Source organism: Mirounga angustirostris, unplaced genomic scaffold (genome assembly GCF_029215605.1).
Source record: "Mirounga angustirostris isolate CCGP_5_RB_7025 unplaced genomic scaffold, mMirAng1.0.hap1 SCAF_6, whole genome shotgun sequence".
NCBI lineage: Eukaryota > Metazoa > Chordata > Mammalia > Carnivora > Phocidae > Mirounga > Mirounga angustirostris.
In genome coordinates, this window is record NW_026991714.1 from 57,105,812 (window position 1) to 57,131,569 (window position 25,758).

At 47.4% G+C, this 25,758-nt stretch overlaps 2 protein-coding genes across 7 annotated transcripts in view; one reads left to right on the plus strand and one right to left on the minus strand.

Annotated features, from left to right (window-relative positions):
• NME7 (NME/NM23 family member 7) overlaps window positions 1-1,149 on the plus strand; it is a 273,064-nt gene extending 271,915 nt beyond the window's left edge. For all 6 annotated transcript variants that reach the window (XM_064594364.1, XM_045877515.3, XM_045877517.3 and 3 more), the window contains one exon: window positions 861-1,149. In XM_064594364.1, the coding sequence (XP_064450434.1) occupies window positions 861-893 (33 nt within the window). In that variant the 3' untranslated portion in view covers window positions 894-1,149. The remainder of the gene's footprint in view (window positions 1-860) is intronic.
• Window positions 961-23,656, minus strand: ATP1B1 (ATPase Na+/K+ transporting subunit beta 1). The gene is made up of 6 exons (XM_045877518.2): window positions 23,073-23,656; window positions 18,503-18,631; window positions 8,345-8,500; window positions 6,163-6,347; window positions 3,512-3,592; window positions 961-2,404 (listed from the first exon to the last, which is right to left on the minus strand). The coding sequence occupies exons 1-6, from the start codon at window positions 23,167-23,169 to the stop codon at window positions 2,141-2,143; spliced, it is 912 nt and encodes a 303-aa protein (XP_045733474.1). The 5' UTR covers window positions 23,170-23,656; the 3' UTR covers window positions 961-2,140.
• Window positions 23,657-25,758: the final 2,102 nt, after the last annotated feature.

Consider the following 25,758-nt stretch of genomic DNA (forward strand, 5'->3'; position numbering starts at 1 on the left):
ATAGTTCCCTTTGCTGGTTTTGTTGTTGTTGTCAAATGGAATCATTGCTCCTCTGGTATTAATCTGCCATCACACAATTTGCTGGTCCAGAAATGGCAAAGTCTCCGGTAGTATTTTTCAAGAATAAGCAAGACAAGCAGATGAGCAGGATCATAAACGTGAGGCAGGCAGTACGGTGGGAGGAGAAAGTGCTACTGCCGTGGCACACATGACCACGGGCCTCCGCGTCGGTCTCTCCAGGAGCAGGACGCATCTCGGCCTCACACCGCAGGGATCTCTGGGGCCGGCCTGAAGGCAGGAAGGCTCTGCTTGAGCTCCAGCTGCACGGGCTTTGTGACAGGCTTCCATTTCCAGAAACATGATGCTAGCATTTTGGTTTGGGTATTTCCCACGTTGCTTATGTGATACTAAACCTTCAGCTCAGTTGTACCCGGAGAATGTTTCTCAGAAAGCTCATTTTTTGTCTTCTTTCACATGAAGGCTGATTTTTAAATATGGCTAAATACGAACGTAGGCCGAACCACGAACCAAAAAGCAAAGTATGAACCTTAATGTACTGAACCTCAAACCTAACCTCATTTTTTAACAACTACAGCCCTTTTTTTTTTTTAAACAACCTAGTAAAGCACTAGCAGGAACCAAAAATTCACATTTTCTAAACTAAGCGAAGTCAATACCACAAAATACTTTTAAACTTCAGCTTTGAACTAAAACCTCATTGAGTCTCTACCTCCGATGAACCTAGTTGTTGTCTCTTTTGGGAAGGGGTGTGCTCTGGGGCTCAGCTCCTGCCTCTGTTCAGTGGAAAAGGCTGAATTTCCATGTAAACTAATGAACTCATTCATGTGTTTGTCTTTCAGGTTCAGTATTTCTTCAAGATCTTGGATAATTAGCAGCAGAGAAAGCAAAGAAGTCACAGGCTGGAGCATTTAGACGAGAGTGAATCACGCACATGAGGAATGTGTTCATTCTTTTATTGTCCATTGTTTTAACCTGACTGAATACAAGATCAACAAGAGCACTGTACTCCTGGCAATTATTATACATGTTAGAACATGGATTTTGCACTGTAGACAACATTTAACACCAGTCTATGGGGTACTGCATTGCTTTTTATAAAGTCCAAAATAAAGATTTATTTTCAAACAAGTGACTTTGGTTTATTTCATACATTACACTTTTTCTTGCAGAAAAAAATAAAATTGTACAACTGCATAAATATAAAATTCTTCCACCATGAAAATGGTTAAAACATTCATAAAGACACAGCACCAGCATATGATGCCTCCAGAGAAAGAAAAAAGGAAAAGTAAAGGAAAATGTACAAAGCAAATGAATTAGGCCTGTCACCAGCCCAAGTGACAGGCGATCCAGATCTCATACACAGCTTCAGAACGTACTGGAGGACAAGGGAAGAGATGTCGAGACGGCATTCAATACAAAGCACAACACAACCCCTCACCTTTTTGTATTATTTTTCTGTAGTGTCACTTAAAATTAAAAGGGCAGTTCCCCCATGACAGCCCACCCCCACCCCCAGCCCCAGGAAAAACAAAAAACAAAAAGTAAAGACCTAACACCACAGGAAAAGACTATGGAGTGTGTTAAAAATGCTTATTGATGGGCCATTATTTTTGAAAGAGCCAAACCAAAAAAAAAAAATAAAAAATAAAAAGTACCATGCCAGTTTTATTCCCATTGACTATTTACATCTTGGACAGCAAACCTTGCTCACATAAAGTAGAAAACAGATACGATAAAACATGGCTTGAGAAACGACCAGAGTGTGCACCTAAAATACTGGACACTAAACCGAATACACAAGGCAGCGGTCCTCAGGGGCCAGAAACACTGCTTACTACGAGTCAGTTATGGAATCATAATTTACAGTAAAAATGGGCACGTCCCAAGGCTCAATTTTTATTTTCTCTTTTGTCATTTACAGTAGAATAAATATTTTGTTGCTATTGCTACACTTTAAATTTACATTCTAACCTATTAAATGCAGAAAGCTAGTGTAAAGCAGATAGATTAAGTGTAGGTCCCATACGTATGACAGTTTATTCAAGACTAGTAGGTTTTTGTTTTTGTATCTTTTTTAACTTTTTAAATGGCTAGTGGGAAAGATTTGTGCTTGTGATCAGCTCTTAACTTCAATTTTTACATCAAAGCGTCCCTGAAAACGGTCTTTCTCACTGTACCCAATGTTCTCACCGTACGCCTTACACTCGATGCGGATTTCAGTGTCCATGGTGAGGTTGGTGAACTGTACGGCCAGCAGCGGCTGCAGGTACTTGGGCTGCAGGAGCCTGCCGTAGTAGGGGTAATACTGCAGAGGAAAACCGGGGTAGCCGCCCAGTCCAAAGTACTCCACGTTTCCAACTCTATCCTTATCTTCATCTCGCTAAAAGCCAGAGGGAAATGAGATGTTAACGGCTTGCAGCCTGGATCACTACTTGCCCTGACAAACGACACTCTCGGTCCCACAGAGCAGTTTGCAAACCGCTGCTGCAGGGAGACCAGTGAGCCCCTGACGCGCCCGCTCAAAGCACCCCCCCGCTCAAAGCCCCCCCAGAAGCAGCTGAACGCTAACCACGGGAGGGTCCCCCTATGGTTCCTCACACGAGAGCAACCAGCACATACTCAGTCTAACCCCTGGCAGCCGTGGCAAGTGCACATAAACGCAAACTGTTCTCTGTACAAAGTGAAGGCAAAGGCCAACCCAACATTTCTCCAAAGCCAACACTAGAAAGGCACCCGCCACCGAAAGTCAGAAATCCACTGGTGGTGGTCCAGTGGAACCAAGCATTTCTCCAAAGCCAACACACCTAGAAAGGCACCTGCAAATCCACTGGTGGGGGCCCAGTGGATGGTACTTCAGCATATTCCCTCCAAAAGTCTAACTGCCTTTCACTTTCTTGCATCCATTTCATTTCTTGGTGCGCACATAGAACAGCACTGAGTAGAGATTCCCTTTCTTTATTCTGCCCTCTCTGTGAACAGTCCACTAGGAACCTATTTTTAGATCTAAAGGGAACACATACTATTACCTTATCTTTCATTATTTTTTATTTTTATTTTTTCATTATTTTTTAAAGAGAAGCCAAAACCACATTTTTGTCAAAAACAAAAAAACAACCCCCGCCCCCACACACACACAAAAAAACAAAAAAAAAAAGTTGGCCTTCAATTTTGAACACACCATGTGGGCCAGAGAAGCACTGTGTGGGCTAGATAGAGTTCACCTCTCAATCCTATAAACCAATATTCCCGCTAATTAAATTCAGATAATTCAGTTTCTTGTTCTGGTAGAGAAACTGACATGTGGTTTTAGCCTTGTTATATCTTTCTCTTAAGATGTTCTAACCCCATACAGCTACAGCTCAACTGCGACTAATGCCCGGAAGCCACGTTTCTCTTCTACCATAGTCAAGTTTTACCTCGAACTGAAAAGTCTCGCCCGTACCCCGCCCTCCCTCCCCACCACCCTCAGTAAGAAGCATCTCCTTACCTTGCCAGTGCACTGGACCGGCAGGACGTAGGGACTATACTTCATCACGGGGTAAGCCTCCAAGGACTCATTCTTGGGAGGCTAAAAATAAGAGCCCACACTGGTCAATAAATGTGCAAGTAATTTTCTATATTCCTGAAAAATGAAGCTAGTTTGTAACATAAACAAGTACACACTGGTCACGAAAAGTCAACTGAAATAACAGAACAGGGTAACAGAACGAATGACTCCCCTAACCAATCCATGCTGGGACTTTGGTTGAAATAAAAATAAGTGCCCAAGTTCTATGAGGCCGCAAGTAAGCTGTGAAGCAGCTCAGCACTACAGGGCACTTCTAACGAGCTCTCCTCCAGGACACTGAAAAATACTCCACGTTTCCAGCAGAAAGCCAACCCAGCACAACATTCCTCGTTTGCTACGATTATAACAGTTAGATGGAAAAGTTGGTTGACATTTCTATTTTTATAAAACCTGGGCTTTCCTCCATGAAAAAATAATGCCATCCTTTTCCCTCCAGCAGGCCTTCTTCAAGTAGGCTTTTTTTTTTCTTCTTTGAATCTCTGAATTTCCAGCAGAGGCTCTGCCAGGTAAGGAGCATCTCCAATTCAGGGAAGGAAGTCCAATACGTAAAACGGCTCAAGACAGCAAGTGCCCTCAAGGCAGCAGCCCCCTTCCATGGAAGGGACCCAGAGTACACTCTCAAAGTTATCGTTGTGGTGAAACATCTAGAGGGTTCCCTTCTGCAGCGCTGGCTCAAATCCATCCCACAAGAGGTGTGATGAACACCTTTCCCTGGAAAGACAGCCACTTGCTTGCTTACTCAGATCAGCGTAGCATGTGGGTCTTGACATGAGACCATCTAACCAAAGTCAGAGAAAAAGGGCAATTCTCTGTATCAGTAAGGAGCTAATATGTTTGACCCTCTTAAAATACAAGAAAATGATCAAGATCTGACTCTCTTAGAATGTTCTACCAGCAACAGATTTATCTTTAAAGATATGGAGAGAAAATGCCAGAATCTATCCTCAGAGGGTGAGGAGGAAATAGGCATATCAAGATGCTGGAGTACCACAACCTCGGACAGAAAGAATTCTCACAACAAAACGGGGGACGGGGAGCGTGATTTGAGGTGAGGTGATGGATTAGACTGCGGAGATGGATAACCAAGTGGAGACCAAAGACAAAAGGAAAAAAGGACGGAAAAGAAAGAGTAGCTGAAGTCATCACTGGGCAGGCACCTCTACAGATGTGGGTAGAGATGAGAATCACAACAGGACCACCTCTTGGCTGGGGGTGACGGACAAATATCACTCAGTCCCTATGAAGAGCTATCACCACAAGTGAGGGCCTCAGAGAGCAGAGACCGGGCCTCGTCTTCCTTCTGACCACCACACCGACCCCTTCCACGGCCAAACAGCTGCTTTGTCTGGGTGAAGAGCTCCTGGGCAATCCGAGTATCAACTCTAAGTGTGACATAATGGTTCTCACCATCTCTCTTCCATTCTATCCTAACTTCCGTGGAAAGAAGATTACAGTTCCGTGGAGAGAGGGATACGTTCATTTCTGCAGGAGGGCCGTCCACGTCTGCCGGCCAGGCCTCCATCCATCCTGCACACCCACCCAGTTTCGCCTCGGGTGGCCGGAAGGGAGTTCTGAGGCCTCCTCCAGTTAAGTTAAAACTTTTCGTCGCTACATCAATTACCTGTTTTAAAGAGACTCCTGGGTAACAAGCATTGTGGAAACAAGTCAAGAGCACGCGGCAGAAGAATAATGACCAAAAGAGCCAGATTCCAGAAAGGAGGTTAAGTTTGTTCCTGTAACTCAAGAGACTGTGTGGTCAATCCCTGTCAGAATGGAAAACCCGACTCGGAAGTGCTGTGTCCGAGGGCGACCGGGGGCCCTGCGGCGACCGGGGGCCCTCAGCAGCCTCGCTTCAGGGAAAAGGACGGCTCTCTTTCCCATGACCTGAGGGAGAACACGGAGTAGCCGGTTTTATGAAAGCAGAGGTAACACCAATACGCGTTTCCTTCTCTTAAACGATTACTCTCGTCTCACCCGCCGGCCAAGGACGGCAAGCTGCCACCGCTCGGTGATCGCAAGGAACGTTCATCCACCCGGCTGCGAGAACGCCCAGAGCCACCACCACGGTTATCAGAGCTCAACCTGAATGGCGATCAGCTTCTACTTTTGCAATGAAATCGTCATCCAGTAAAAACAAACCAACAAACAAAAACCTGTGTTTTCAGATTACCGGACAAGTTTTTAAAAGTACTCTTGGGCTCCAAGAGTACCAAAACCTGAGTGAGACTGTACATGCAGATAGTTTTTAAATTTGAAAATCCCTTCTTCTATTTTTATTTTCGAAGACTTCACGTTGTAGAAGAACATCACAGAAGTATTAAGAACAGAGCCGCCATGGCTCTGCCCCTCAGAATTTCTCTCACTTTAGGAAATGAGATAAACGACCTAACTTTCAAGGATCTCAAGGCAGATACAGAAGTTTTTGAACTTTTCGACTTCCGACCGGGTTCAAAGTCGCCACTGAGTATACTTTAAATCTTCTTTACAGACAGACTCTCCTCACACCAATTAGCCGTTTCATCCAAATGAGAAAAGCTCTTCTACATTCTAGGGTTTAAAACAGGACTTGCCTTAGGTTTGAAGCCCAGAACTCGGTTGAGCTTTATTATGACACATGGTTTGCCCTCTTTGTAGCCATAAGACTCATCGTTTATTCCGGAGCAATTTCCCAACCACTCAAGCTTGAACCTGCAGACTTTTCGCTCTCCTCGCTCGTTGTTAAATTCTCCTCGTTCTTTGATTTCGCTGGGCACATCTGAAAACAGAAAACACCGTTTTCACTTTGTACCCACGATTCCCTGAGCGCCCCTGAGAGAGGAAAGGGAGTGTTCTTCCTTCTCACAGTACCCATTCCAAGCCTGCGGTGTTCTGCATTTAGTGCTCGGTCTGAATTAAGCAAGGATTTCCAGCAAACCCTCTCTGGTCCCCTCACGGACATTAAAAAGGTATTTTACCGCCAGCAATAGCTATTTATGGTCCCACACCACGGCTTCCTAGTACTTGATGATCCACACGTGATGTTTGGTCTGTGGCAATATTTCTCTTCCCTTAAATAATGGATGACTCAGCTATTTAGGAGACCGAGCGGAAACCCGATCGCCTGTCATGAGCAGCTTCATCGACACAGGTCGTCACCAGCTGAGCTCATTAACAGGGACACTGTGATTAGAAGGCAAATTAAAAGGACTGCCAATAGTTTTCAGAACTGGAAGGTTTTTGGTCAGAATTGCCTGGCCACTGCTAGGCCACTGTCTTTGCCACTAATTAGCATGTTAAAGAGTAAAGAAAGAATTATTTTCTTTCTTTTCAGCCACCGTTCAAGGTTTTAAAAAATTTTTTTTTGAATTTTTGCCTTTGGGAGCTATGACTTCTTATAAGCATTTGTTCAACTGAAAAAATTGAATTGCAGTATTCTTGATTCATACCTCGTAACAAAGCCAGAGAAAGAATACAAGAAATAGAGAATTCAAAGTTAATTCAAAGCATCCTGCAGGAAACTGAAGCAAATACCATAATTTACATATATTTCTAAGGTCACAAAATAACTATTTTCCCTTTAAATGGTAAAGGGCCTCCATTCAGTCCCTCTCCAGGGAAGTGATTCACCCTAATGACCTTTCATACAGGCCTTTTAATTACCGCAAAGATGAAAACCTTATTGAAATCCTAATGAGAGAAATCTAGTGAAAATGTTTCTTCTAAATTACTCCTTTCAGAATGACTTAAAATGGCCATTCACCCCATATTATGATCAAGCAAACAGGGCCACATGAAGAGCTGGTGTTGGTAAATGCTTGAACTGAGTCAGAAGGACTGATGTCACCTGGTAACTCAGATAGAGATCTTGTCTAAGGAGGTCTGAAAACATGGCTGGACAATGCATACTCCAGGAAGCGAGGAGGAGGATGTGTGTTCCTGTCAGTGGTCAATAAATCCAAGAGCCGCCCTTCCTTTACCATTCCTTATTGAAATGCTGAGCTGCCTGAGAAATTTCACTATCCATCCCAACCAGGAGCTAGGAAGGTCTCTACCCAACCAGAACTCATCTTTTATCCGTATCAGTGTAGCTAATTATGCCAGGTAGCCATTCTAATGAGAGAAAGGTCCTGTACACTCTTCCGAAGGGGGTGGGGCGGGGCACAGAAATCTGGAAATATAAACAGTTGTGTTTCTCAAAATCAATGGATGTAAGAGAACCATAACTGTAACTGTGGTCTTCGAGTGTGAGCGGTAAAAAGCAAACGTGTCCAGGAGTGTTTTAAATTAAGCAAGACGGGGCGCCTGGGTGGCTCAGTCGTTAAGCGTCTGCTTTCGGCTCAGGTCATGATCTCAGGGTCCTGGGATCGAGCCCCGCATCAGGCTCCCTGCTAAGTGGGAAGCCTGCTTCTCCCTCTCCCTCTCCCACTCCCCCTGCTTGTGTTCCCTCTCTCTCTGTGTCTCTCTCTGTCAAGTGAGTAAATGAAATCTTTAAAAAAATAAAAAATAAAATTAATTAATTAATTAAGCAAGACACTTTCCAAATGCAGATAATCATAATACTTGAGGCTACTTTGTTTCTTCCATCACATTTCCAAGCCTAAACCATAAAGTCTCCTTGCTTTAAAAAAACAAAGACAAAAAAAAACTGTCCTCTCAATATCGCCAGACTTCAATTATTTAATTATTTGAAGAGTATCTTTCAATCATTAAATAACAGATAGAAATGGGAAATCAGAATTAACCAACCACAACATCCAAAATGAGTCTACTTACTGCCACAATCTTCAAAAATCATTTCATCCTTCTGGGCGGAATCTTTGTACTTTTCCAGGAACCTAACTATGTTGAGCACATAGGCCTCATAGCTCTTGGGATCATTAGGGCGAAAGGAAATTTCGGTCTTTTGGATCTGAGGAATCTGTGTTAATCCTAGACAGAAAGAACAACATGGCCAATCATTAGCGGGAAGGTAGTCAAGCAAGATCATTCAAAGCAGGTTCTCCACATGCAAACATGCTTCGCCAATCCCACCTACTAAAAAGAATGGGTTAAATTCTTGCTCTCTCGTGAAATCACTTCTCTGGCATTTAGTAAGTACCAATGATGGTGTCTTACTATCATATATCATTTCATTTACCCAGCACCACTTCACGATAGGCATCATCTCCATTTTATGAATGAAACTTCTTGCACAGAAAGGTTAAGTGCTTGGCCCAAGGTCACAGAGGAAGTGGTAGAACCAGAATTTCAACCCATGTCCGCTGTACTCCAAAGCCTGTTATCTTTCCAGTACTTCCAAATGCTCATATTAAAAACAAACCGCATAGTTAGCTAGCATTTCTTGCAGGTGGCTTTCCTTTCCCTAACTGCATGTAAGCCTAGGAGCACAGAGGGCTTTTATACTTTTTGTAATGAGGTGATGACCATTCCAAACTCTACAAGACTCAAGGCTACTCGACAGATATTTCTTTGGGTCTTTAACCCAAACTGGATGAACTGGGATTTATGTACAGTTACCATTCCTGCTTTCCATTCCAAAAGCAAGTCAAGTGTCTGCCAGTATAAAATTCCAAGTAGGACTACCTCGAATTTTCATTCTTTAACCAACGTTTTAGATTCTTTAATTTTCCAAAGCCTCTGCCATCACAAGGTTTCCTAGCTAGATATTTGACCACCACCACACAGCCCTATACACAGAGGCGATGGGTGGAGACTTGATCAACTGCCTTCTAGTCTTAGATGGCCACGTAAGACCCAAGTTGCCTGGTTAAATTTAAATTGCAGATAAACCATGAATCTAATTTTTATAGAAGTATGTCTCGTGTAGTATTAGGACATACTTCTATAAAAATCAATCCACAATATAAAAATCAATTATCTAATGGTCAAATTTAATTAGGCGTCCTGTATTTTATTTGCTAAATCTCACAACCCTATTCTAATCCCCACTCCAGACTTCGTGTTGGGCACAGAAGGCGGCTCATCCCCGCGGCCCCTCAAAGCACCACCTTCACCGAGGGGCGCGTTAAACCTGCCGCCGCACGGGCTCCACCCCAGACCTGCCAAGCCAGAACCGCTACTGATGGGACTCGAGAATCTCTACCGAGCCTGAAAGGTTCCCTAAGCACTCTTGGGTTAAGAACCACTGCTCTGGGGAGTCAGAAGCTGAGAGTGGTGATGCAGTGATGCAGATATGATGAAGACAAGGACATAATTAAAGTGATGACAAGAGAACGGTGACTATCTAGCAGCACCCTCTGTGAGGCTGGAGGACAGGCTTCGGTAGGGGCTGGGCTCAATGGCTCCTCTTCTTTCTAGTGATTAAGGATGGCTTTGAGCTTCAAAAGTGGTTAAATAATGAGGGAGGCCCAGCTTAGAGGGCCTGACAAGCAAGTTCTTCCATGCTTGCAGTTCTCTAGAAGAATGGAAAAAACAGGGATGAAGACAGACCGTGAGGGTCTGGAACCAGGCAGAGGGGCTGCCCTAGACAAATGACTTTACAAATGACATGAAGAACCATCTCAGAAAGGGTCATGTAGGACCTGAGGAATCCAAGAGAAAAAAGCTGTCAACAATGATGGAGAGGAGTCAAATGGGAAGTAGTGGGATTTGCTCTTATGAAAATCATCACTGTTAAAAATAAACAAGGGTTACTACAATTAAAAATATTTTTTAGATGCTCACAAACCCTAGAAAATTGTTTGTGGGACTTACACAATTTAAGTATACCCTGAACAATCTTTTTCTAAACATTAAGTTAGAAAATTGGCATTGTGACCATTTATAGCACAAGGAGACAATAAAATAAAAATGACAGATACCTGCAAAAATAAAATAAAACAAAAGTGAGTAGAACATTCCATTGGGATTTCATGCTTGAGAAAGTATGGAAAACAGAACTCCCCACTGAAATGGGGAAGGCTGTGGTGGGGGGGGGGGGCGCATTCCTGGTTTGACTTATAAACTAGACATTTAAGTCAAGGTGACATGCCTGGACCTGCGAAGGGCAGAGGCAGACGCAAGGCCAGAGGGTTACAGAACTTAGGAGGATGGGGTGTTTTCCTAGAATAATCCTGGAGTCAGCAGAGAATGGAGCCTGATGGGCATTCATACCGGAGGCCCACCGGGAAGCCCGTGCAGGGCAGACAGAAATGTCAGAGGCAAATGCCTTCAAAATCAGTTATGCAGGTTTGCTGAAATCCATCTCAGGTACTTTGTGTGACTGGGGTGGGAGTGGGGGCAGAAATGGACTAATAACATCTATCACGTTAGAGTAACATGGTAGGACCTCAACCACAAGGTGAGTGTCCGGCTTCAGCTGTCCGGGCAGCCCTTCCGATCCAGTCGCTTCTGAATTCTCTCTTCCAGGGGCCAGTCGAAGACCAAGCTTCCATCTCCCGGACTGGGTGATGTACTTCTCAGACTCTCCCAGAGCAAAAAGGACAGCAGGGAGAGGAGGTGGCATATGCAGAGTGCTTTTCACTCCCTTGAGCTACCAAGTCCAAGTTCTCCACTATTAAAAGTGACCAGGTGACACGTGTGGGACCCCCAAGCATCAGCACCCTGAGTCAGGGCTCTGGGCTCTCACTAGCAGAAGGGCACTGCTAGAGAGTGCATCTTTCAAGAGCCTGAGAACTGTGGCCAAAACTAAGTTCACGCCCACCCAGAGACAAACACGTGATTCCCATTAGCAAGCGCCTCTATGGTTAAGAATCTACTCTATGGAAATAGTAGGCATTATTATTGCACTCACAATGGTTACCACTGGCCCAGGAAAGCTCTATACAGTTGGCCTCGCTTCTCTCTAGATCGGGTGAAGAAGAAATAATGAAAACCAAGTAATTGAATCAGTTTTCGCCAATTTCCATCCAGGAGCCCAAATCCTTCAGTAAGTATGGCTCACAATCTAAGCGCCACAGAGCCTGTATGTTACCATGTGAGAGAAATGCAGTTGGAAGATGCTTGAAGAATTGTGACTGTGTTCAACAGAGAGAAGCATCAGAAACTGTGGGACTGAGAAACCAAGAGTAAAAGAGACAGTTAAGCGCAGGGTCTTAGAATACTATGACTTGCTGAGGTGGATTAGACCTTGAGCCAAAGCCACTGCCCTGTCCTTTCCATTTGAAGTGACATAGAACCTTGGGAGAGGGAGCCCAGGAATGACAGACCAACCCCAGGAAAGTCAGCCATGCTTTCCTGCCTGCTGAAGTTTACCTCTGGGGCCCCTGAAGGATCCTGAAGGTGTAACTACCATAAGCCTTAGTGACCATCCTTTTAAGATACCCAACTTATAATCTAAAGATTGCTTCCAGAAAAAGAAGCATCCATGGTTTGGGTTCCAGTCATGCCATCAGCTCCTCTCTCTAAACCCTCAGCTACTGGAGCATGTACATACATACATAAATACCCAGGAGCCACCCCGTAGTCAAGTCTGGACACAGCCTCCTCGGTGAGCATGTCTGCTCTCCTTCCCCCATGTCTGGGCAAGCTCTCACTCCATCCCCCAGCAGCTCTGCCTCCCCTTTTCTTCATCCAGAGCCTTCTGGCCTGAGAAGTTCTCTTCCTGGAAACTCTCAGAGATCAATCCCCTCACCTATTCTTCTCTGGATCATCTTAATTAGGAGAGTTCTCTGATGAGATCTTTTCCAAATCATTAGGAAAATTCCTCTCTTCAAAAGTAATTTCCCTAAAGCAATTATATACAAACAAGAGGCTGATGAGGGACCCTTGACGGGATATCTAAATCATTTACTTTACATTTTCAGACTAACGGGAAGAGACAGAAAGGAACGGGATCAGACTTGGCAATTTATTATTTTGAGTCCACACAGATTTCTGCAACTGTGACACTCTCCCCGGGCTACATAAATCCCATCTTGCTGGCCGGCATCCTCATTAGTCGTGTTCACATGAGACTGGATACTTTCAGCTAGTCCCTCTCTACATTGCCTACTCCTTAAAGTTGTTAGTCATAACTTTAGACAAGGATGAGCTTTGTTTCCAGTGGTAACTCCCAGAGGCCAAAGATAGCAGAACACCCAATCACTGGCTTGTGGTCTCAAATTATATTCCAGGAAACAGATATAACCTTTTGCCTCGCCAGTGTTCTGAACTTGAATTGACATTCACCATGCTGAGTTCTATACAGCTTTGCCCTGGTAGGGCCATTTCCCTTAAATTACATTTCGATTATTTAATAAAGCTACCTAAACGGACTGAAATCATAAATGGGATGAGAAATTTTAGTACTGGGTTTTTAATGAGGATGGCATCTTTACAAAGGATTTGGAGTTTAAAAAAAAAACAAAAAACAAAAAAACACCTCTTTGGCTTTGCAGTTGCCTTTTATAGTTACATTTGCCTTTCCTTGGTCCCCCATCTCTTGAGAAACAAATGAGGAAAACACTCAGGTTTTGGCTTACTATAGTAGCAGGTGGGGGAACTAGCAAGTAAACAAGGAAAGGAAAGGAAAGAGAAAAGAAAGGCTTTTCACTAGGAAGTATATTGTGTCTAATTAGGTTTATAATGTAGCGAGTTTACAATGCCTCAATTTACTTGTGAGTTTGAAGTATTTAAACCAGAACATGGCCATTGTAACCTTGTAACAGTTACTCAAGTGAATCCCAAAGCACAGCTGCTCGTATGGTCATTTAATACACCCCTTAAGTCACCAGACCAAATACTCTAAATAGGCATCATTTTCCATAGAAACCTCCAGGAGGGTACCCCTGATGACTAATAAGGGCACCCAAGGCAAAGAAACACAATGTAGCCGTGCACACAGTACACATATGCCATGGATGTCCTATCCAGTCCAAGTTGAAAAGTAATTTGCAACTTAAAAAATTGGGGGGTATGATTTTTATAGACACTCATACACATCTATGTGTACAGATACACACACACACATATATACACACATCTCCCCCCTTCAAAGAGCCAAACCCTACCATTTTACAGTAAGCTTTTCTGTTCAAGGCCAAACTGAACAAACATATACAGCACATCTGACTTGTCTAGATACAGAACATAACATCTGCTAAGTGACCAATAACCTGAAACAAGACGCCGTATCATACATATTGGGTAATGTCTATTCATGCATGTATGTGGGAAAAGCTGTATTTTTCTGGTTGGAAGCCACTAGATAATAGACATGCCTATTCTCCTTCATCTCCCCAACTCTGCCGTAGTCCCAGCTGCGTCAGATGGGCCCTCAGGTCATGCGAACGCTCCAGTAAACACGCTGAGCAGCCCCATCCTGCGTAACCGCAGCACGCGGAGGCCACAAGGCCGTCGCTCCTTCTACAACATCCTCCAGAACAGAGTGTGCACAGCAAAATCCTCTAAAAGAAATCACACAGAGGGCGCCTGGGTGGCTCAGATGGTTAAGCGTCTGCCTACGGCTCAGGTCATGATCTCAGGGTCCTGGGATCGAGTCCCGCATCGGGCTCCCTGCTCCTTGGGAGCCTGCTTCTCCCTCTGCCTCTCTCTCTGTCATGAATAAATAAATAAAATCTTTAAAAAAAAAAAAAAAGAAAGAAATCACACAGATTCAGCACTTTCTCCCCATTATCCCTCCATGGATGGAATTCGTTACCCAGTCCTAGGTGTCAGAGGTCTCTGCTCTGCTCATTTAGCTCAAAGGACTCATTTTTCTGCGGCCCCAAGAACATTTTAAAGTTAATCATTAGGCTTCCTGTGTACCCAAGAGCTAACTTAGTAGTTTTATCTTGGTCTTTACAAATGAAGAAATAGCAACATGGGCTGGTGAGCTGCTGACGCCACATGGCGGGGCTGGGGCACTCTGGAGAGTAAGGATCTGTGGAGCTTGCTGCCCTAAACCCTTCACCGAACTACGGGTCTGGACGGTAGCTTCTGGAAATCCCAACAGCCACCAATCCTAGCTCATCAAGAGCCACCAACTCTGGGAGTGAGCTGGCAGGATCCATGAAAGGGTGGGAAGAGAGGAGGAGGGAGAATGTGAGGGGCAGCCAGGCCCAGGGAGCACTGTGTGTTTAGCATGTCAGCTCACAGAGTACAAATCAATGGAATCTAATGGAAATGGCAAAGGAAAAAAACAAAAACAAAAAACAAAAAACACCCTACTGGCACTCTGAAATAACAATTCTTCCAACCTAGAAGGAAGCCAAACGTTTCCAATTCTCCCTTTGAAATTCAAATGAGAGTAATACAAGTGTGATAGTTTGAGGAAATAAGCAACTGAGACGGATGTACTGATTTCTCAAGAATTTGGCTTAATTACACTGAGATTTGAACTACGATGCCTTGTACCCTAATGGAAGACAAGCTATTTCCCTCTTACAGTCAAGATGAAATTGACACTTCCAGTGGTTCCAGTGTGGTCTGCTGGTCTGCACCCCCCACCCGCCCTCCTCGAATCTGGTTACCATGGCACCAAGAGTATGACCTTTTTTTTAAAATTTATTTTAGAGAGAGCGCGCGAGCAGGGGAGGTGCAGGGCAGAGAGAGAGAGGAAGAGAGAATCTCAAGCAGACTCCCTGCTGAGCGTGGAGAAGGACACAGGGCCCGATCTCATGACCCTGAGCGGAGACCAAGAGTCAGACGCTCAACCGACTGAGCCACCCCAGCGCCCCAAGAGCACGAACCTTTTATTCGTTCTTCCAACACTGCGCCATCTTTACTTCAAAACAAAAGTAAAAGCAACCCGCAACCTGCTCAGCAGGAAGCAAGGCGGCTGGGAATCTCCCCTGGGCGCCAGCTGACATGCACTAGTCACTTCACATCCTCACGGGGTATTATTCCCATTCTGCAGATGAGGACGGAGGCATCGCGAGGTCAAGTAGTACACGGAACGGTGGGGAGTGTGTCCAGCTCCAAGGTTCCTGCTTTTCCTTCTCGGGTCAGCTTCGCAGTGGACGGCTGTACAATGGCTTACGAACTCGGGGCTGCTTTCATATTTACATTAAGCCATGTCACGTGGCCAATAATCAGCCATTCCTGACCCACAGACACAACAATTTGTATGTTTCACCTTCTATCGCAGCGGAAGCGCTGGCCCTGTGCCCTCCGAGCTGAGGGGGCGATCTGTGCACCACTGTCCCAGAGTAACGGGACGCTGTGAGGAGGATAGGGGGAGACGCCACCATGGCTCAAGCCCAGAAACTGCAAGCGATGCCTTTTTTTTTTCTCCCTTAAATTTCACTTCCATTTTTGTAACTTAGTCCTTTCTCGGAGACTTTCCTGTTCAGCCTATCCGCTTATCCAGTATTCCAGACAAACAGACCCAAATGTACCGCACCATTGCCACTGTTTAATTTGGCCACCTTTGCACGTGTTATTCAGAAGAGATCTAGTTACAAGGTGTGCCCAGAGTGCAAAACGCAGTCAAACCCCAGTCAGGCCGGATCTGTACTCATGCCCCCAATTCCGTTAATAATAGCATTACTAAGTCTTCCAATCTTTAAATGACATATCGAGTCTTTCACGCTCAGTAGTTTCATCTGACTGAAACATACAAGCTTCCCTCCTTCGCTTTCACAAATATGGAAGCTTGAAGATACAAGTGTTCTTCCACAATGTGTTCAGTACGCTGACTGAAGGAATAGCCTACCCAAAACACAAATTCTTGAGATCTGCTCTGACAGATCCCAAGAGGAGGGTCCAGTGAGGGTCCCTCTGAGCACCCAGGGACAGTCCCAGGCTGCACTTCGTGGCTCTGCTCACCTGGCCTCCCTGCTCCAAGGCCACCATCATTTTCAAATCAAAGTTATGTCCCTTGGGAGGGCGAGAGCAAAGGGTCCTCTGCCCAGACTCTCCTGGCAAGGTGGTGGATGAGGAAAGGAGGAAAAAGAGACATTCGAAGACAAAGAACCCAGGCAGCAGGACAGGGAAGAGGGAGAGCTGAGAAAGCACTTTTCCTGTGACTCGGGCCAAAGAACAGGAACGCATATTTCCACGATGAGCCATCAGCATTCCTCTGGAGAAGCGACGGTTTGTCAGGTCAGTCTAACGGCTGAGGACACTAAATATAGGTACTGAGAATGTGTCTTTTAAGAAGGGGCTGTAAGGAACGGGGCGGGGGGGAGGCTGGAAGAGGGGGCGGGAAGGGCTGAGCACCTCCACAGATTTTCTAGGCAAGGTCACTGGCCAAGTCCCCACTTAAAAGGTCTGGCACTTCAGCCTTTTCTTTTCTTAGGCTTTTCTCTTTGAAAATGGAATTGCCCTTTCTGCAAAGAACACGAAGAAATTTTTTACTTTTATTGGCTGACTCCCCACAGTTTATATAGACAAGCAGCACAGTTTTATATCGAGGAAGTTAAATGCCTGACTCTTCAGCTTTGAGGATAAGAATTATTATGAAGCGGAATCATGATTAAAGAACAGCTTTTCAGTGGCTAAAAAAATAGAAAGATCTACACAAATGTGAATGACGACTACTCACAATACCATAAAAATCTAACAGAAGAGGACACACTGGACTTCACTGTCACAAAAGCCAGCGTACGACCTGTTTACTTAAGGTTTACCAGAATTTCTGCTTCAGCCTTTCCAGAGACCCTCTTTGGGGAAATACCTGCTGGAAACTGCGGATTATTAACCAGGTTACAGTTGTTTTATATACTTACATGTTTGCTTTTTTCCTACTTCCAAAATCCCCTAGATCTAAATTCATTGGGCACTATCCAGGGTTTCCTTATAGTGGAAGACCATGGGACTTGAGGCTAGGGAGCAATGTTCGTTCGCCACTTCCATATTCTGAAGATTTTCTTCCGAGCCTTTCACAGTCGCACGAGGAGGCAGACACAAGTTTGGGACAAGCAGCCACACTTGAGCGAGGCCACCCGGTGCCATGATCCAAGCGGCTCGGTGCCATGAAGACGGCCTCAAGACTGTCACCTAAATACAGCTGTTACGAAGCCGTTGCCAGGGAAAGTGGAGAGGGGACACGTCACCGCCACCCCCAGTGGCAGCCTCAAGGTCATTTATAATGCAAGAAGCCGGAATTCATGCAACATTTCCTGTCTCTAGGTCCTCCTGACAATGAAGTTTAGAAGAGCCAGCGAGCACGATCAGGTTTGCGGCTGCCCTGCTGTCCCGTCCTTCCGTCAGCGTCAGGCGTTAAGGGCAAGGGCTTTCCCCAGGGTTCAGTGACTGCAATGGACATGCACAAGGCGCACGGGGTGCACGTCACTCAACAGTGACAGCACCCAGATAGCAGCGGGGCACGTGTGCGGCGTTTTTTCCTTCTGTGATGACCTCTCCTTGTTCATCCCAAGTTTTCAGAGCTAAAGGAGTCAGTGAAACTGCAAAATGGGTCTACAAAGCCGATATACTAAGCCAGCGGGTACAAACACTGAGACGTGAGAAGAGAATGCGCCGCTGTTCAAGGTCAAACTAAGTCAAGCTCAGTCAACAGCAGGTGGGAGAACGGACTCCTGAAGCCATGGCTTCTCTCCGTTGAGTAATCGGCCATGTCAGAGCTTCTCATCATCCCTAAAAATAACTTAATCGTTCAAAACAGGAGCTGAAGTGGGTTTTTTTTTTTTTTAAAGGATTTATCTGAGTCACAGCCCCCTCGAGAAAGTGAAAGACGGGCCTAAGCTGGAAAGACCCTGTAATGACCCCACTAACCAACCCACTGGGCAGTGAGGATGCCTCATCGGGAGTCACAAGCTGGTGGGGTGCAGGCTCGGGTGCCAGGGGAGACCAGGGCTCTTCACCCTCATTGCAGAGCTGTAAAGATAAGACATCTGCAACCCCTGGAGCTCTGTCTGCAATGCGGGCAGGAGAGCTGGCTGCAACCGTGAGCGGCTCCCATTTTTCCTATTAAACCAGGCTCGGTTTACTACTGCATTACAGACAAGTCTCAGAAAAGTGTTTTTCTGAGTGAAAAAGTGACACCCATTTTACCTCCCGAAGAACTGAACTTATTCACATTCATGTTACCTGGTGGGGCCACTCGGTCCTGGTATGTGGGCTTGAATTCGCTGATGGTGAGCAGCATCACCTGGATGGTCCCAATGAAGATGCCAGCCAAGCAGCCATAAAATATCACGTAGAACAGAAGGATCTTAACTGCAAGGAGCACAGAGAAAGACAAGGCTGTGATGTAGTCACACACTCAGAATGGAAGGGTAATCTTCTCCGAGACGAAGGGACTTCCTTCCTGGCTTCCCCTCCAGCGGGTCTTCAGAACTTCCTTTTCCAACACTGATCCAGAGCATGAACCATATTTCCACCCAATGGGGTAAAAACAAGAGACGGGCAGTCCTCCATTACAATGTGTGTGTGTGTTGGGGGGAGGTAAGGCTAAGAGGAATGTTCGGCTAGAACTAAGATTATTTACAGGAAATAACTGTACTGCCTAAACAAAAAAATTTTCATGAAGATCACCAATAAAATCTAGGGACATGTTTGTGTGCTTACGCAACACATCGCAAATATGACAATATACTCCCTCAGAGACAGACGCAGGTTTTCTTGCCCTGTTTGTCCCCTGACATCTCAATCCTACAATCCAAGCCCTGCTGCTTCTTCAAATATTCGAATGCCTGCAAGTTTTTATGCTGGGCCAGAGCAATGAATGCCGAGAAACCCTGGGAAGCTCTTCTGCTCCTTTCTGTCACCCCACTTCTGACATGTATTAGGCACTGAGCGCACTGTGTTTTCCTTCAGGGGCACCAAACGAGGGGGAAACAAACGGAAATCTTATAGTCAAAATGACAGGCATATTTTTATTTCATCTTCTGCCTGGACCCAGAACACTGACTGGCTTGACAAGCGGCATTTTCTTTCTCCCACAGCTAGCAGGAAAGCAGGACGTAGGCTGAGCTGGCTGCAAAAGCAGAAAACACAAGAAGCTAAGCACCACGAAGCGCACAGACGGGAACGAGGCTATCAGTTACTGGTCTATGAGGATTATCTCCCCGATTAGCCGCATAGTAACAGGCTGTACTAGGCATCGCCCGGCAGCCCCATGCCAGTCAACATCTCCCTGCGAACGAACGTAAGAACAGGAGCAAGTGAACCGTAAGGTTACCAAGTCTGAAACAGGACTGTACGAAGGAGCCTTAGGTTACTTCTAAAAAGCTCCAGATCTCATGCGGTAAATGCTGGGGTCCTGGGGGTACAAAGTACAGAACAAAAGAGTGCTGAAAGGAAGTGTCTTGGTGCATGGTGGAGGGATGGAGGGACAGAGTGGGCACCCTGTCCCAGGAACTAGCCGGGTTGCCTTTGGCATGCATTTAAAAGCCCAGCTTTCCAATCAGCAAATACACGGTTCAGGGAAATCATGCTGTAAGCGCCAGTAAAACAAGCCAAATGCACATAAGACCAAGATGCTTAATCATAGTTCTTTTCCTCCCCTATCCAAAAAAAGAAGGAAAAAAGTAGGAAAAAGGCCAGGACATGAGCCAAAGATAGGGAAAAATGAAAGACTGTAGAATCCAGAACCACAGCTGCCCAGCTCAATCACTGCCTCCCAGCAGGACAAGGGTTAATGGCTGCATTCTGTATCCAAGTAGCAGTAGGCAAATGGTAAGGCTGTGACGTCAAGAGATCTGGAAAATTTTTCCAGTGAATGCTCCTAAGAGGTGCAAGAGTTGGTATAACACAGTCAGAAAGGAACTGGTGTAACCTCCCTTTTTGTGTGTCGTCCCCCCCCCCCCCCCCGGTCTTGGTGCTCTTAGCTTGACCACACTTGGCTCCTCCAACAACTGGAGCATTTTTACACTCGTTCCTTGGACTCCTGATACCGAATTCTAACAATTTAAGTAGGTACATAATTGAGGTGACAATTGAAAATACAAACAGAGCAATGGAAAAATCAGTCCTTTTGCAAGCACACGGATTATGGCTGAAGAAGATACAGCCTTTCCATTCTGCCTGACACCGTACCCTAAGAGAAGCGAGGGGTTTTTCTCTTTTGCTCCAAGGTGTTACTTAGCAAAATCTCCCCAGTGACAGCTGTGAGGTCAACTGGTTAGAGGAACACGAACATCTGGCAGGACCTATGCAGTGGACTCACCAACACAGGTTACCAGGGGCTACTCAAAAAGAAAAGCTAGACAAATTGTACCAACCGGCCAGGGTGGCATGGAGGGTAAATTTTAGAGGCTTTTTTTTTTTTTTTTTTTTTACTCTTCAGCAATTTTTCTTCCTTTTAAAAAAATGCAAGTAATATAGAGGTTTTCCAGTTAGGAAAAAAAAAAAAAAATGAGTACCCTTCAAAGGGTCACAGGCAAAAGGAAAGACTGGCATCCTGTACCAGCAGTAAACCTAATAAAAACCTACCAATGCCTGTATTAACTTAACAAAAAGGTGGAAACTTAATAAAAAGGTGGAAACCACAGGTGATTTGCATGCTGCCATTTCTCCAGCAGGTGACAGGCAAGGTTCCTGCATCCATCTTGGTGAAAATCTACCTATAAGCAAAACCGAGCCAAGGGCAACCTGCCCTCGTCCCAAGGGCATTCATGTTGGGCCCAGTGCTGCAAAGGTAGCATTTCGTCCGTAGGAGACAGCAATTGCTATCACTTTCTCTGATAAGAGAGGGTCTGTCGTTTCTTACATTGCCAGAGAAGAGGAGACAAATTAGCGCAAAGCAAAACCTGAATTTTTAGCCCAGCACCTGTACCTTGGAAAAGAGAAGCAAAGATGAGACAAGCACACCAATCCTGATGTCTGCATCATGAATCAGTCTCTTGGCACCTTGCAGGATGCGCTATCAAGACACCAATATTAAGACACAGGCGTGCGCGCTCTCTCTCACAAATGGAGGCTGCCCCACTAAATGTCAGCTCAAGGAATAAATCTTCCTATACTGCCTCACCTTCTAAAGCAAATATTATTCTGAAATTAGAATGAGGAAAGAAATCTATTTTATGAGAGGGGAAAACACTAGAGGGCAAATTTCACAATATGTCTGGCGTCCAGGCAGCCCCTGGCCCGTGACAAGGCTGGGACCAGACCACCAGGGTTGGAGCCCCCTGTGCATCCGTTCCGCAACGCACCCCCCACCCCCAGGACTCACTCAAGTTACGAGGAGTTGCTAGGAGATCGCCCTGGCCAGGGGCCGTTCACCCTGCACACACCCTGAGTTCTTCAGGTTTTCACTTCCATGTTGAGAAAACCGAGAGCTATCTTTATGCATGCGAAATTATGCCAATAATCCCACTGAAGAACACAGGCTCCCCAAAATAAAACAAAATATAAAATACGAGCCAAAAGCCACCACTTGAAAGACCCACATTTAACATGGTTCAGCAATACCTCTGCTTCCCTGTAATATCTTGGAATGCCGTTTCACCTTGACTAACCTTGAAGTGTGATGCATAATTAACCCTTTATTTGCCAATCAAGAGAGCCCCACTAAAGGCTGCAATTTTTTTTTCTTTGCAAAAATCATATATGCTAGCTTCTTCCAATTCAAAATGTCAGCCAAGCACTATTTCCCTGACTCATTCTCCTGTGATGGCCACAGATCCTCCCAATAGGAACACTGCATCAGCCCCTAACCAGGACTCCCTCAGTGGTTGCAGTGGTGGTGCTAGTGGTATTGATGAGGATGATGGGGATGATATTAGAGAAGGAGGGGGTAGTGATGCAGGAGGGGGGAGTTCCCGTCTCCTCTCTCTTCCGCAGTCACGACTCTATTATAGATCTGCCTACAACTCTGCCCTTCAAAATGACCTTTAAAAAAAAAATGTCACCCTTCCGGTGAAGGGAGGCAGAAAACAAGGTATCTAATTTTCAATGAGGGAAAAAAAAAATTCCATCCAGCCAAGCAACAGGCTGCCCCAAATCCTGTAAGGTGAGCTCCATCTACCTTTAAGCCATTTATTTCTTAGACTAACCCTTCACTGTAATCAACCCACGCTACTTATTCCGCATCTGTGTGTGTAGACACTGAAAACACCCAGACTTTACCATGTTCCAGGGGCCTCCTGGGCCCCTTCTGGGTTATAATGGCTCTAGGGGAGGTCACTGGGGAAACTCTGGGCATAGCTAAGAAATACTGCAGTGTGGACAGATTCTGCTCGCCCGCCACCACCCGCGCCTTTTGAGGTATTTAGACTAGAAAGGTGCTGTAACACACAACCTCGCCTGCATCCGATCCGATTACCCCCATGAGGTTCTCTCATTGCCTCAAATCTCATTTTTTAGGGCTTGGGACATGACTACACGGAGAGACAAATCTAGTCTCCCGGAGCCGGCCCGTTCCCGGGAGGAAAGGGCTCCAGCGATGCTCGGACAGATTGCAAATTACCAAGACAAGACCTTGGCAATCTACATAATCCTCTGCCCGGCAAGCTCCCGCGCCCAACCTGCGGGCTCCGCATTCCACACCGGATGACCAGCCCAGGCCGGCGCGACTCGAGCAGCGCCCGCTGCCGACCCCGCTCCACCCGGGGCGGCGGGAGGCTTGCGGAGCGGTCCGCAGAGCCTGCGCAGGGATGCGTCGCCCCGGACAGACAAGGCGCTGTGGGGTGTGGGGAGCTGCGGGCCCCTTACTTACACCAACTGCCACCGGTCCTGCCCAAAAACTCCTTTTTCTCCGAGTTCCAGATGAATTTCTTCCAGCTGCCCTCCTCCTTGGCTTTTCCGCGGGCCATGGTGGCGGGTCAGCGGCTGCCGCGGGGGCTGAGGGTGGGTGAGTGCGGCGCGCGCCCTCGCGGACTGCTGGTTGGCGGCCCCGGCCCGGCTCTCCGCAGGCTGCACCCGCCGCTGCCGCTGCGGCTCTCCGAGTGCCAGACGCGCGCTGGAGGGGCAGAGGCAGGAGCTGGAGGACGGGGAGGCGGCGGCGGGGGCGGAGGGCGGAGGGTGGAGGGAGGGGCCGCGCAGGCTGGGCGGCTCCGAGCCCGCACCTATTGGTGGGCGCACGGCCGCTCGCGGGCTCTCTTTGGTCCGCCACGCGCTCCTCTTGCCCTTAGGGGTTTGGGGGCTCGGCGAAGCAGCTGCCGCTCCGGCTGCCACTGGGGCCGCGTGCTCGGCCCCCGCCTCCTGTGACCTCTGCAGAGGTAGGCAGAGGAAGGAGAAAGTCAGAGAGAAGGACGGACAAACGGACAGCGAACGGACCCCGACGCGCCCGCCTCAAGCGGAGAAATTGGCGGACCGCACGCCCTACCTTTACTATATACCGCGCCGGGGCGGCCCGGGGCCCCGCCCACTAGCGGCCCGGCTGGCCAATCGCAGGCGCGGGGGGGCGGGGCCTAGGGCCCGAAGGGGCGGGCGCGGGGCCGGCACAAAGGAGCCGCGGCGGCGAGTGGGGCGGGCTGGAGAGCGGGGGCGCGAGGGGCGGAGGGAACGGCGACGCGCGCGCAGGCGGCACTGCGCAGCCACCTCCTCGCTCGCGGTTGGATGCAAGCCCTCCTCTTCCGTAGTGAGGTGCACCGCACCTGCGTCGCCCGGCGTCCCGCAGACGCCCGGGGACCCCCGTCCAGCTGGCCTGATCTAGTCCCTCCCGCCGGCCTGCTCTCTGCCGCACGTTCCCGGTCTCCCTCCGCGGCAGGTCCACCTCTCGTAGGCCCTGGAGGGGTGGGGGAAGGTCACTCGGGGACGCCTGAGAGTCAGGGACTCTGCCTAGCTCCGCCCTGCCTCTCCGCTCCTGCACCTGCCGCCCCTTGCGCGCTCCCCGCCTCTGCGGTTGCAGTTTCGGCCTGTCCGTCTCCTTCCAGCCCAGCCCAGCCCGCCAGCCCTGGCTCCTGACTGCCTGACGCGCTTCTAGTGGGCAGCCTGAGCCACCTCAAGCAGGACAGTCACCAAACCCACGCCGGGCGGATCCTGGGTTGGAAGGAGTAGGAGGCCGACCACTAGCCCGCCGGTGTGTCTTCCCTGGGAGACTAGTCGCACTTCATGGCGGGCTCACACCAGTCTACGCCCGGACGACAGTATTTGCACATGACCCAACCACTGCGGACTCTCCTCGGTGCCCAGTAGGTGGCCAGTATTCTCACTGACATGTTTTTTTATGCCGCCTTGGGAGTACCGACCACTTTGTTCTGCTGTAAAATCCCTGAGGCCAAAAGAATTTAGGAAGACCCAGATCAAATGGCAGGACGTTGAGGGTCAGTCCCCCTTCCCATCCCTTATTCCCTGTTGCTGAAAAGCCGAACTCCTTGGTTTCATCTCTCTCTCCTCTGAACACCTGAGCAGCTTCACACATCCCTCCCAGGGCAGTGGTGACACAGCAGAAATCAGCAGGGGTGTCTCTGCAGTCACTGCAGGGAAGCCCCATCCCTAGAGAGCAACCTAGCCCATCCTGGAAAAGACTTCCAGCCCCATGTTACCCAGTACAGGGATGCTTGTCATGGCCACCTTTCTGTCTCCAAGGTCAACCTTGCAGGTCTAAGGACAAGCTCCAACTGCTATAGAATGAGCTCTTTCCCACTAATCCTTCGTAAGGCCCACCCCTTACAAGACTTGCAAAAACCTGAAAATCCCTGAAATTCAGAGGAGAGGCAGTGACCTATCCCCGCTCCCCCCCCCCCCCCCCCCCCCCCCCCCCCCCCCCCCCCCCCCCGCCCTCAGCCCCAGAGGGACTGCTACATGCAGGGTTCTGTCAAGGGCAACCCTGAGAACGGTCTGTTGAGAAAGGAAGCCAGCCCCTGCTTTGCCCCTGCAGTGTTTATGTTGGAAAAGCCCCAAGTTGGTGGGAGAACTTCAGGAAGAGGTGCACCTGCAGAGAGGATGCCCCTGGTCCCTGTCCCAGGAGAAGTAACCTGTGGAGGAGTTTGCAGCAGGAGAGATCACTGGGAAGGGCATGTGTTTATGGAGTGCTCACTACAAGTAAGAGGGAGGAAAGCCTGTGGGCAGAATCAGCAAAAAGGGTTGAATGAGGGGAAAGATGGCAGGGGATGGGATGAGGAGCTTAAGGGAAATAGACATACCCCCCCCACTCCACCCTTCCATCCCCCACTCCTGGATTCCCTTGCCCCCTCCCTATGTCTTCCTCTCTCTTCTCCAGTAGAAGCATGTAAAACAATGTGGAGAAAGGCTCATGGTGCCAGATTTTTTATTAGAACCCCCATTTTCTCTTTAAAGAGAGGTGCCCTACCTTAGCTTTCTAGGGCTGTGGCAAATGCCAAGTAGACTGATTCTGTGTCTGGCAAGGATGAGCTTCCTCTCTTGTCCTTGACCTACTGTGTTCCTCTGGAGGACACTCCCTCTTCAAATCTTAGCTCCCCAGCTTTACTCATTCTCCC

What these genes read in the sequence shown, in the direction of transcription:
- ATP1B1 (XM_045877518.2), bottom strand. Translation starts at nt 23,169, where the DNA reads ATGGCCCGCGGAAAAGCCAAGGAGGAGGGCAGCTGGAAGAAATTCATC. An exon ending in CAGGACCGGTGGCAGTTGGT is followed by an intron (nt 18,632 to 23,072) that starts GTAAGTAAGGGG and finishes TGCTCCTTGCAG; the next exon opens with TTAAGATCCTTCTGTTCTAC. An exon ending in GATTTTTGAAGATTGTGGCA is followed by an intron (nt 6,348 to 8,344) that starts GTAAGTAGACTC and finishes TTCTGTTTTCAG; the next exon opens with ATGTGCCCAGCGAAATCAAA.